At 41.4% G+C, this 13,202-nt stretch overlaps 2 protein-coding genes across 3 annotated transcripts in view; one reads left to right on the forward strand and one right to left on the reverse strand.

Annotated features, from left to right (window-relative positions):
• The window catches only part of LOC6498870 (ATPase H(+)-transporting accessory protein 2), a 20,722-nt gene continuing 7,520 nt past the window's right edge, over positions 1–13,202 (reverse strand). The window contains exons 1-2 of one of the 2 annotated variants that reach the window (XM_001955733.4): positions 1,995–2,098; positions 1–454 (exon numbers count right to left, since the gene is read on the reverse strand). In XM_001955733.4, the coding sequence (XP_001955769.1) occupies positions 151–426 (276 nt within the window). In that variant the 5' untranslated portion in view covers positions 427–454; positions 1,995–2,098 and the 3' untranslated portion in view covers positions 1–150. Of the gene's footprint in view, positions 455–1,994; positions 2,099–13,202 lie in introns of those variants that run through there. The other variant, XM_044714018.1, reaches the window with a different exon arrangement.
• LOC6501691 overlaps positions 12,196–13,202 on the forward strand; it is a 21,515-nt gene continuing 20,508 nt past the window's right edge. Inside the window, exon 1 of the mRNA XM_014911680.3 lies at positions 12,196–12,379. The gene's annotated coding sequence lies outside the window, so the exon portion shown is untranslated. The remainder of the gene's footprint in view (positions 12,380–13,202) is intronic.

The raw sequence follows: 13,202 nt of genomic DNA on the forward strand, positions 1-13,202 counted from the left end.
TTCTATTAAAACTGTTTATTCAATTTATGTGAAATATTGATTTCCTAATTGAAGCATTAGAGATTGTTCATAAATTTAAATCGTCAAATAGTGATATGCATAATTTCTCATGCAGAACAGCCTTAACTATATTTCTTGGAAGCTTCTTTTCTAGAGACTCCAGCTGCGACCGTGTTTAAGCTCAAGCTGGCGCAGAAGTCCTTGCAACCTGTCCTTTGCCGCGTAGGCATTCCGCTGCTTCTCCAACTCTCGGGTAACCAGGCGCCGTTGCAGGTGCGACAGCTGCTGCCGAATCCACACATGATTATCCTGCAGCTGCCGTAACTTGGCCCGAACGTGGCCATCTCGGTCCCCAACCGAATCGACACACCAATCCAATCCCAGTTCCACGTCTTCCAGGTCGACGATTGTTGAATGCGCATCCATTGCGCAACGGCTGTGACTTCTGCGAGTTCTGCACGGAAATAATAATTTTAAAATATAATATTTATTTAAAATTTGATGCATTAAGAAACTAAGTAAAGACAATAAAAGAGTGTAGAAGTAGGATAACATTGTAAACCTAATTTTAATTGCTCCATCATTGCTCTTTAGATTTAATTTTTATTTTCAGTGCACAAATCTGTTGGAGACTCAGAGGCGAGAAGTTGTAATAATTTATGCGTGCCAACTGGGTGGCAAACTTAAATCTAATCGCTTAATTCCGTGTTGAGAAAAACTTTGGCCGAAGAGGCATCCAAGATATGTACATAGTACTCAGTGGATTTGTGGAGAGAGAAAGTTCACATTTTTTTCTAGCTGATTGACTTAAAAATTGAACATTTTCAACGTATTTGGTTAAGATGTATTTTCACTTTTTTTTTCTCCTCAGCTAATACCCTCGATTGGTTGTGCGAAATACTCAGTGATGCGTTGGCAAAAATTTGCAAATCGTTTGGCCTAGTGGAAATTGGGTGGCATTGGGAGGGAATTGGCAGGGGGACAGGGGCAGGGGGACCCACATTTTCTCGCTCCTTGAGGTGGGATAGACCGAAATTGCTTTTCCGCTCTGTAGGTCAGCCAAGCAGAAAAATGTCTGCCCTGCTCGGATGCTGCTGGCAGCAAAGTTCGATTTTCAACTATCGATTGATTTGGCATTCATTCCTTTTCCTTTTCTTGCCACAACTTTAAATAGCTAGCTGCACTAACATGTCGCCGCAACTTTGTTTTCTCTTCGCAAATTGCGTTGCACCAGGCGACTCCGTTGCATTTCAGTTGCTTCTGTGGAAGTCTTTGCCGCAAGAACGTAAGGGAATTTTAAATTTTGAACACTTGGGTTATAATTTTGAATAATTTTGGACAATGCATAACAATTGTATTTTTTTATCAAATAGCGTGTAAATCTTCTTTCGTTGTTTAGTCTTGGTGCTTTAATTTCAGAAGTTATTAATTATTTAAAATTGTATCAGACAAACAAACTATTCTCTTTTTTTAGCCAGTGTCTTTTGGGGTTCGAAATGCAATTTTCAAAACTCCGTATTGAGTGAGATGCTAATGATGAACCAGCCACCTCCCATTGAGACAAGGCCAAAGACTTCATCAAAGTATGTCAACTTTGGGGGCGTGGTGGTCCATGCACTAGCTTTCACTTTTCCTTTCTTTCCGGCCACCAATGTGCAAAGCAGGCTAACTGAGGCAGTGAGAACGCTTCAGTTGCGGTATTGTGGCTGCCAACCGTGCGTATGCGTAATATTCGACAAATTTGCGCATTTCCTTCCAGGCGAAATGTTCGACAAGCTGTCAAGAGTGCTTGTGTGTGTGGGTTGGTTGGTTGTTTTCGTGTCTGTTTGCTTTCTATTTGTGGTCTAAACACTTGAGGCAATTTTTCGTTTATTACGCACAAGACGTGTTACCAAGGGCACGCAGCCAATTCAATTTTAAAGTGGGTGGAGCTCCAAGAGCTTGTTATTAAGGAAATTTTTAGCTAGCAGGATATCAAATCAAGCCATTCTTACCTTCAACCTTTGACTTTTGAGCTGCAGTGCTGCTGAATTTCCGAACTATTTGATAGGAAAGGAAAGAATAAACTTTTAAAACAACGCCAGCTGCTCCAACTGACAGCCTAATTGGAAATCTATGCCACTAAATGTAAGCCACACCCGCCCCGTACTTCCCCGTGTCTTTGTCTAGCAGTTGATATTCTGTTTGCCGGAATTGGCAACTTAATTATTTCAGCGGCACGTCGCCAGCGACTGGTGCTTAAGCCAAACCTCCCAGCTGTCTGGATAAAGAGCGTAAATAAAAAGAGCGAGCGAGTGGCAAGTAGAAGCTGGCGAAATAAGCAACGCTTGCAGCATGCAACGTCAGTTGGGGCAACAACACAGCAAACGGCAACAGCAACAGCAGCTGGCAGTGGGAATCTGTGCTGAAAGATAAAGTTGCCTGGCAAACGGATTTCATTTCACGCAAGCCAAAAGAAACACTTCCAGCAAATGTGCGCGAAGACTAAAGCCGTTTGGGGCGGTGTGGGTGTGGGTGTGTTTGTCTGTCTGTGTGTGTGTGTGTGACCCCATTAGCACCAACCACGCCCACATATTTGCCCTCAAGCCAAGGAGGGCTATCACCCAGAAAAAATCATCCAAAAACGGAGCAGTCCTGCGGCTTTATTCAGGGACATGATTCATTAGTCGACATTCACAAGTGAGTGTTCCCGCAAACTGAATTTGCTTGCTCTGCAGTAGGGGTTCTTTGAAAAAATAGGGAATACATTCTGAAATGTATCTCAGGAATGCAAATAGAGTGATAGTCTGTCCATTGACACTTTTGGAAACTTTTTTAAACCATAAAAAATAAATACAATCCTAAGGAACACATTGTAAGGGTGTTCTTAAAAGCCACTTCATTCCATTATCATTGCTATTTTTCATTATTTTATAAACCTAAAGGATTCTAGACATAAAGAATACATTTAATTATAGAAAAAAACAAATATAATCAAGGGAATTAAGTTAAGATTATTTCTTTAATCCCTATTGGTTATTAGCCCTTAAACCCTATTTCCCAAAACTCACCAGTTGAAATTAATTTCTAGAATGCACCTACTTTGGTGCAAAAAACACACCTCGAGTCACTTGGTAAAATGAAATAATTGGAAAATATATACATATATACACATATATTTGCCAATTATTTCGTTTTCCTTGAAGATTTTACGAACTTAGTCGATGTTTTTTCTCTTTTTTTTTTGTCATTGACGTTTGCAACTTTGACAGAGCAAAAGTAATTAATTTTTGGCAACTAACTCGAAATGTCGAAAGGCGCAAAAAAGTGTAAATGAAGAACACAGGCGCCACAATTAACGCCTGCAACTTTAATTGCGTTTTAATGTGCATCAGGCCACATAGTGTTTTGCCTGTGTGGGTGTGGGTGTGGGTATGGGTGGCGGTGGATTGGTGGACGAGTGAGTTGGGTGGTTCAACGTGCTCCGTCAACCGCAGGCGGTGGCTCAAAAGCGTAACAAGCATTCGGCCGCGCCTCAGCAACATGGCAGGCTCACACTGCCAGGCACTCATACACGCTTACAAAGATGCAAAGACAAACACACACGTGAATGGGTCCTGTGACTGGGACGTGGATTGCCATTGCGAATGTGTGCCTGTGCCTGTGCCTGAGTGCCTGCCTCAAAAGCGGCTTAACAAACGTACATACAAAGAGCTCTAGGCACTCGAAAAAAAATTGGCCAAAAAGTAAAGCAAAAAAAAAAAAAGGGTGAATATTGTAATACCATTATGCAATTGAGCGGAAATGGATATGTAACGCCCGCGAGTGATCCATAAGGACATTTCTTTACAAAGACTTTTCTCTTCTGGGAAAGAGTTTATACATTATTGTAAAATGTTACGACTTTACAAATCATAATATTTGAATAAAATAAAAAAATTTTTTTAAGTGCATTGTTCCCTATTCGAAATCCAAATCCGTACAGACATGGGCAGGAGGAACCAGCTCCCGGACACGGACACTAAACCGTGCGCCTCCGTCTGGGCCAACTATTTACATGGCACCCCATTATGTCCGGACTTGTAGCTGCGTCTTTTGTGATGCTTTTGACTACACCTCTCCCCGGCCAGCTCGTCCTTCCTAAGTGACGTGATTTAAACTTTTATGCCCTTTGAAATTTTCGTCGCCCAGCTTATCGCTTGCGTTGATGCTGCCATCTCTGTCTCCGGTTCCACCTCTCCTGTCCCAGTCTCCTTCCCGATCTGTCTCCGTCTGAGGCTTCGTTTCCGGCGTGCACAGGACAAATCACGTAATCTGGCCTTAGTGGGTCAAGCAGCAGAAGCAGCAGTAAACTGTAAACCGTAACCGTAATGTAATAACCCGCACGGAGAGATACTGAGTTGGGGCTGTATGTAGCGAGACAAGTACAAGTAAATAGACATAAAGATACACGACATGAAAACCACTGTCAACATGGCGGAGTCAGATGCTGGGAATGTCAAGTGTGGTGCAAGTTGTAAGGACTGCCACAATATACCTAAAGCCAGTCAAGCACCCATTCAGATCGAGTGGCCGACATGCAGAATACTCTATAATCCGCTTTATGTTGTGGTTTCCTCTTCTTAGTTAAATTTATTTGAAAGAATGCAAAGTTTACCTTGAAATTAAGGAAAAATATGTTTAGAATCTACTAGTCTTTGAGGTAAAGATGTACCACACATATCGTATCATAATTCTACAAAAACAATCTTCTTTAACTAAAATAATGATAGCATGCTGTGTTGCCCATAAACCTTTGCGCAAAACAATCTTTTCTGCGGTTTTGAAAAGCAATTATATTAGTTTCGATTTTCCAGTGTCTTTGTTGTGGTATCTTAGCCAACAAAATTGCGGCAAACCCTGAATACCTCAATCAATTGTGGAACTAGTAGAACTAGTAGAGACTAGTAGACTAGTAGACTAGAAAGATAGTTTCTCTCCTTATACTCCCTTCAAAATATCATTAATAGTTACTTAAATCGAATTCGAGTTAAATAATGAAGTCCTTCGGTGTCTGCACCGAAGCTCAAGCACCGATTGTCAGTTCCGAGGCCGAGACCCAGTCCGAGCAAACTGGCCAAAGAGCAAACAGCGCCTAGGGTCGCTGATTTTCGATGGCAGACAGGTGCAAAGTGCAAAAAACGATTGATTGAACTGCGAAGGACAATGCCTCTTCATGCGCTCCAAGGTCCCGCCTTCGACAGCGTCTTCAAACTGAAGTGTTTAAAATTGTTCGCCATTATCGGCTGCTGTCAATAAGCGCATTAAAAACATTTCTGCAATTCGCGGGCTCGTTGACGTGATGGTGCTGACAAGCGGCTGTCGAACAGCTGAATCCCTCGGAAACTGAGGGAAACTCTTAAAAGTGTGGAAGTCCGGAAAACTGCAAACGCAGAGCTGCAACGCTAACGAGTCTCATTGATTTTCCCTCATACAAAACAACAACAAAAAAATTGGTTGCAAGCTGGAGCGGCGGAAGCTGGGCGCACGGTGCGTATGAGTAATGGGAAAATTCTTAATGGGCGAAGAAAATTGGTTGGGCATAAACAATGAGATGCTTGCGACCGGAGAGAATGATAATGAGCTCACCGAGGAAGGCAAGCCAGGTAGCAAAGCTGGAGGACATCATTAGGCAGCCGTATTATTACTTTGCAAGCAGCCAGGTATGTCATGCACACCAAATATTCCATTAAAAAATTTTACATTTTGGCCTAATTTGATATTCTAACAGTAAGGAAGTATTTAGATATTTTAAAGTCCACCTTACGAATTTTATACAACAAGCCTATAAGGCCTTAAATTGTTTTTTATGTAAGTCAAAGTAGAATTTCAATTTATTAGGGCAATAATGCCAGCTTACATCCTACGCCTTGTTGATAAAAGAGTAATTCAAGTTAAATATTTATTATTTTTGTTGTCCTGCCCGAATATAAAAACACAAAGATTATTATTACTGCGCTTCTTCGGCGACAGTACTGCGCTTTTCGACGTCTCGCCGGAGTCCCATTAATGCGATGCTTTCATTATGCAATCAATAAAGTATGATTCATTTTAATGCCGTATCGAGGCACTTATTGCAACTCCCTCCATTCTTCGCTCGCAGATTCACGGTTTTAATCCTTTGGCATGCAATATTTAATCAACAATTTCCAACGAACTCAACGATTCGGTATCCAATTATAATCATTTTTCTGTCTTCTTTATTTAATTGTTTAATTTTCTTTTAATTTTCGCCATTCCACTCATTTGCTATCGCGACTCTGGTTGACCCAAAAGCGCAGATAGCTGTCTGAGGGAATATTTTTCGTGATTCGAAAGGGCGTGTTATTGGACAGACCCAAGCCCCGGCCCCAGCAAGGAATCATTTCCATAAATATAAAAATAAATAAAAAATAATAGGTGTATTCCGAGAACGACTTATCCGTTTAAGTGGGGGCGTAGTCCCTTATTAACCCAGAGGCATTGCAGTAATTACTGAAACGGTTAGTTGTACACGTAGTTAAGATTTTTGTTGGCGGACAAACCAGGTGAGGTCAAAGGTCTTGTAATGGCATAAAAGACTCGCTGAGAGATCTAAGAATCAAAGGTATTTTTTCGTAAAGCAAACAACGAAAATACCTGGAGGTGTCATAAAGATTCTTTATCTTAAATTGGTTTTTATTGAATATTACTTTGACTTGCAAATCCATAGTTTTATCTTTAAAACTTTTACAAAAACATTAATATTCATACAAATATTGAATTTTTTAGTTTTTTCTATATCATTTAAATATGAAAGCATCCGCAATATGCTAAAATAAATGTCCATAAAAATAAACTACGTATATGTAAACAAATATAACAACACCTTAAAAAAAATTTAAGTTTGATAATAAAACTAAAAAATATGTTAAGCTTAAAAAATATGTTGAGCTAAAAATGGTAACAAGAATGGGTATATATTTTAAAAGAAAACTAAATTTAGTTAAAGATATTTTAATATCCTGAAGTAAATATTTTCAAACCAATTATTGTATGCTTTTGGGGCAACAAATAGCACGTTGCTTATCTGTTGACCTGTGTAGCATTTGTGTTTAAAATTCACTTGTGCTGCTTCCGCCGCCCATTTGTCCTTTCGGCCAATATATCATTTAGCGAGCTGCCGAAAAAAAGCAATGACACAACGACAAATTCGCCTGCTATTTATGCGGCGGGCAAATAGCGACGGGGACACCGACCACATCTGACAAGGGCCGATCGGACACCAGCAGCCCCGTTCGGATCCAAAGTAGGTAAATATATTTAACATATAGTACACATGTGGGTCGGGTCGAGGGGTCGGATCGGGCTGGCATGTGTTTATAAAAACATATATGCAAATTGTCATGGCTCGCCTTTGGCCCTGCGCGCCCTCATTTGGACAATTCGCGTTATTTATAATGGACAATTCTCATGTTGTTGTTTATAATTTATTTATGCAAATTTTCAGCTGGACAAGCTACTGCAGTGCAGATTGGCAAAAAAGAACGCCGAAGTCACCCGGACTGGGTGTGTTGGTAAAATCAAAACTAAAGCAATTTTCAAATACAATTAATTGCAATTGACCCGATTTGTAATTTATTTATTTAATCCACGCATGCCCCATGCGGGAGCTCATTGAAATAATACAAAAAAAAAAGTATTATATTAATTTACACGTTCTCAATGTTTTGATATTAAAATTCCAATTTTGGAATTTGGTATTTGGCTCTAATGACACCTTTGTGCCATCCGAAACAGGTACCAATTAAGTATATCGGCTTTGCCAAGAACTGATTCCCTCTTCTCCTCTCAATAGCCTGCATATAATTAGCACGAATTCCTGTCGGAACTATTCGAGAGGGACACACAAACAGAATCATTGAAAGCCCTTTGAACCGCCCATTCCCAGCGGAGCCCACAAACAGATTCGCCCGAATTCGGGGATTTGATACGAATGCCAGCACCGGAGATCTCCTTCCCCTAATTATGGCTCTTGAAAGGCCTGTGTTTTCCACATATAGTCAGCTCATTAATGTTTAAGCCCCTAAACTAAACACAAGCCTGGGCTTTAAACAAATACTACGGTCCACCGACAATAACACAACAAGTCGGTAACTGGGCATTATGCATGATGTATATTTTATACACACTTTCACCTACTCAGCCACACATGTGTGTAACTTGCTAGCTGGTTCAGCTGCTTCGTGTATGATTTAGCAGCTCAGCGCTCCTCGGCACTTGGCCACAACTCACTTAGTGCCTGGCCCTGCCACAAATGGCCATAATATTCAAGCATCAGCAGGCAAAAGCAGATGGGTGCGAGGTCTCGATGGTAAGGGCCAAAACCGAATTTATTGCATCGCCATCGCCACCGCCAACGCCATCACCGACTTCTGCCCCAAGCCAATCCAATCCTTGGTGCCGGGGGTCGAAGGGCTTTTGTGTTGAAACAAACCTGACACAGACCAACCCAATCAACTCACTTTAAGAGTTTGCCACAATTTCCGCAACATTTGATTGGCATGCGGGCAGTGCACATTGGCTTAAATCCACAGGAAATGGTAAGAAGGACTTGCTAACAAAAACTTGGCTTAAAACTAAAACCAAATATATTTATCCCAGGTTCAGACTTGCTTGGGCTTTAATAGAGAATTGATTAAAGTTTGTAAGGTCAAAAGATTTAAAAAAAAATATAATTCTTTATTTTTAATATTTTGAACAAAAATCACACCTATAAACGCCTATAAAACAAGCTTTCAAGCCAATGTGCAATGTGGCTAGGACCTAAAAGTGTGAGAGATTCTATTTTAAATTCCAAATCAAGCTTCACACCTTTAATCAATTTTCGGTATCCACTCTCCAAATGGAAATTCTCAAAGCAAGGGCACTTGAAATCAGATACAGTCAGCATCAGAAACAGGCGGCAGGACCCACCTAAAAAAAAAGGAATGGGAACGGCTGGCGTAAACTGGCTGGCCACCCGCAAAAACACTGGAGTGTGTCATAAAATGCCAAAACAAATATAAATTTTCACACAATTCAATTTATATGCCCGCAGCACAAGCCGTAGGTCTAGTACCAGCACCAGAATCCATACCAAAACCAAAAGCTACCCAAGAAAGGATGCTGAATCCGGGATACAGTTTCAAGAGGCACGGGTGTATCGACAGTTTCTTGTAGACCCGAGCTGCTTGGATTTTCGGTCTGGTCTTTGGCACTCCACGCTCCTCCTGGCGCTGGCATCTCCTTTTCCCAGCCATTGTCTACTCATTTTGCCACTTGATTGTGTTTGCACAACATTCCAGCGAACGTCGCCGCGACTCCAGATCCGGCTCCGGCGATGCAGCCAGAAACAAACCTCAAAATAAAACAAAATGGCATGGCGAAAATTTGAAATGCAAAGGGGTTGCTTTAAGCAAGCATTTAATGGCGTCTTCGGCTTGGCAGGAAGCGCGGAGCACAGTCAGGTCCAAAGCAATTGTTTTATACAAAAAAAGGGCCTTAAAAAAGATATATTAATAATTCATTCAAACTTTTCCACGAACGACAATGTTTTAGGCTTTTTTATAATTATTGCCAATAAAGCCAAGTACTTGTTTATTATTAGGTATGGTAAAACTTTTAAAAACATATCATATTTTCCTTAAACTCTTGGTACTTATTGTAAACTCTTTTTGTATACTTTACATCCCACATATATGTACATATAAACCCAGATATATAATTTTATCCGTCTAGCCAAAAAATGGGAAACAATGTTAAAATCAGAAACAAAGTACATGTCAGAAGAATAAAAACCAAATCGATATCTCCGATGACATTTAATTAAAGAAAAACTAAGAAAAGGAAACTGTAAGGTTATTCTAAAATTTTGAAAGAAGAACTTGCTCTACGAAATGAAAAATCAAGCTTACCCCTAAAGTCAAAGCTCTGAGTTGGTTTATATGGTCCCTGGATAATTCATTTTCGGTCAAGAACAGAAAGTGCAATCGAAATAGGCCGCCTTTGTGTTTCTGTGTCAGATAATCATTGATACGAATTTTCGAGTAAATTTTCAATTCAATGCAAATTGCCGAGAGCTTTGGTTCTGCTGCAAATGCGATAAACTACGAGAAGAGCAAAGGTCTTAATTAAATTTGCATACAAAATTTCTGCAGCAGGCTCATCAAAAGTTATGGCAATTGCACAGCTTCATTTTTTAAATTTAATAGGAGTGCTCTTCCGCTCTGCCAGTGTAATTCAGCCAACTTACCTGGCCGGGTAGGTAATAGTCGGCCAGACGGCAGACAGCTGACAGCAGAGACGGAAGGATCAGCTCCATCGTATGGCTGTCATAAAAGGCAATGATTCCGAACATTGCGTATACGCAGTGTGCAACGCGCCCTATTTAAACACTTTTTAATGGCGGAGCATGAGCAGGCTGCTGAAAAGTGAGTCACTGACTGGGTAAATAAGTATCCTCCGACAATCAAACAGAACCTGAGCCAGACATATTGCACAATTGGTTCGCAAGGCAGAAAAACTGGTGGTGGGGAGGCGTAAGGTACAAGAGGATGTGGCAATTGGAGCCGAGCACTTGCTCTTTTCAATTTGCTGCCTCCTTTGAGGATTTTATTTTTTAATGGCGAGCGCTAGTGCCTTGGTTTTAAGAATCCATTGAGTCATTGTATCTACCTTGTAATATGAAAATCGCTTTGGCAAAACTACTTGATTGTTGCTTGCACTTTATACTCTGACCATTTTCCGGTCGGCTACCTTTCAAGTTTGACTGCGTTGAAAAATAATCTGAGGATAAGCTTAGCTTCTCTATGATCTATATAAATAAGCGTTGACCTTTGAAAAAATGACAATTTGACTTTGCAGAAATTTTTAGGGTCACGAGTCACTTTCAGGATACTTATTCTAAAGTGTCCAAAGTACTACTAGTTCTTGTTAGACCACAATTCCCAGAAAATAGTGATTCAAACCAAAGTTATGTTAGAAAAAGGATTCCCCCTAGCTGAGAACTCCTTGTCAGTGTATGTTTGAATCCTCTTGTTTGGCTTAAGTTTCCTCCTCTGCCATTTCTGTTTTTGTTTTGGGCTGCCAATAAAACATGCATTTCGCTTTCAACTCAACCGTCGGCCAACAATAGTCAAGGTGGGTGGGTGGTCGTTGCAGGCGGGCGTATTACAAAAACATCATTCGCCATCGCAACGCGAGGATCCTTTGTGCAGTGTGCACTCAATTATTTGGTCGTTACTTGTTTCTTATTACCTTTTGCCTACCGACACAGCCAGTACATAATAACTCCTGCGCGGCGGTGAAGTGGGGCTTTGTTTGCCCGGCCGGCAATACAATCGAGTTGCGAAATGACGGAAATAAATGCGAATTTAATATGGAAAGGAATCGGATGAAGGCCAAGATTGCACAAAGGATATTCATATCAGGAAAAATGTCAGGGTATTGCATTTGGAAGAACTACGATAATAAGTCAAAGATAAATAAAGCTAATGCTATTCATTTTAACGGCAAGGCTTGAAAACGACATTTCTTCTTTAGATAGAATACATGGAACTAGAATATATTAAACGATATTACTTTACGCTGAAATTGCGATTTCTTCAATATAATAAATATAAGTAATAATAAAACAAAGTATGACTTCTCTCATTCAGTTTAAGCATTTTCCTTCTAGTCCTTTAGCCGGCAATGCGTGTTCTTCCTAGCCAACCCCCAATCACAAACACTTTTGGCCAAATACTGGTTTTAACTGCCTGTTGATTCGAAGCGGTTAACAGTTCCTTTTAACATTACAGTGAGAACAGTCATGCGTCAGTCGGCCAACGTCCAAGATTCTACCCCTCAAGAAGGAACCGACAGGACATGAAATGGAAACGGAATCGCCGGAGGGGTTGCTAAGCGGAATGAAACTCGGAACACAGGGGTAGTAACCCGAAACACTGGAGTGGAAACTCGGAACACAGGAGTAGGCACGTGGAACACAGAAGTATAGACGTGGAACACAGGGGTAGAAACTTGGAACAAGGACGAAATGGTTGTAAAATTAGAGGGGATGTCTTAGGACAATGGAGTTGGAACACCAAGGGATGCTGGGAAGCGAGTTCCTCCGACGAAGGGATGCGAGCCGAAGAACGAGAAGTAGCCCGAACTCCAGGCATGGCGTCCAGTCGGATCCCGCGATTCAGGAATCAGTTGGAAATTTGCATGGCCCAGTGGCGGACGTTGAGCGGGAAAAATTGCCAAACATTTGAACTTCCATTAATAACGGTCTAACGATTCGGTTTAAATCATACGCGGGCACAAATCTTGGCCACAAAAGAGCGCTTGCCGAATGCACTCAGCAGATCCTGATTCATCGGTAACGGGTCTTCTGTGTTTACGCGAATGTGTGCCAAACAGGATGTGGGCGTGTCCACCGTCACCACTGCCCCCACCACCCCAAGTGAACATCAGTGATGTGGAGTGGAGTGGAGTGCCAGATGTGTGAGATGCTGTGAGCCGTGATTGCGAGTGCAATGTGTCTTTTATAAATCAAGGGAAAATCACATTTTAAATTGCTGCGCATTAGAACGGATACAGATACAAAGGCAGGGCCAAAAGGAGGCAGCCAGGCAGGATCGAAAGTCAAACGGCGTCAAACGTTGATTGCTTCGTCGTCGTCGTTGTCGTTGCCGTTGTCGTTGTAGTCGTCGGTGTCGCCTCCGCCGTCTATCCACAAAACGTAAAAAATGGAAAAGAATGACAAAGAACGTGAAGGATTTGACTGATGTGAATACAGTGAGAGATGTGACCTAGCCCAATCCCCTCGAGCCCCTTCTCAGCCCTTTCTCAGTGCCCCCCAGGCCCACCCACTGATCAGGTGGCACGTGCCATTGTCTAGCCTCCACGTATTTCAATTTGATTATATTGATGAGCATATGATGTAATATGCGCAGATAAGCTGATTAAAGACACCCGCTCCTTGAGACTCATCGACACACCTATGTAGCTCATAACTCTGAGAGCGTGCTCGCCCATAGATTTTAAAACTCATTAATGTGCAAAGACGCCAATCCTGTCAAGTCCTTGATGTCTCCGGGTGTTGTCATGAGACAAAAATCAAGCTGGTAAGCTGGCAAGCTGGAAGTCTGGCAGTCTGGAAATAGACACAAAGACAGAAAGGCAGCTAACGATACTCTAGA

This window comes from Drosophila ananassae, chromosome 2L, assembly GCF_017639315.1.
Source record: "Drosophila ananassae strain 14024-0371.13 chromosome 2L, ASM1763931v2, whole genome shotgun sequence".
Lineage (NCBI taxonomy): Eukaryota > Metazoa > Arthropoda > Insecta > Diptera > Drosophilidae > Drosophila > Drosophila ananassae.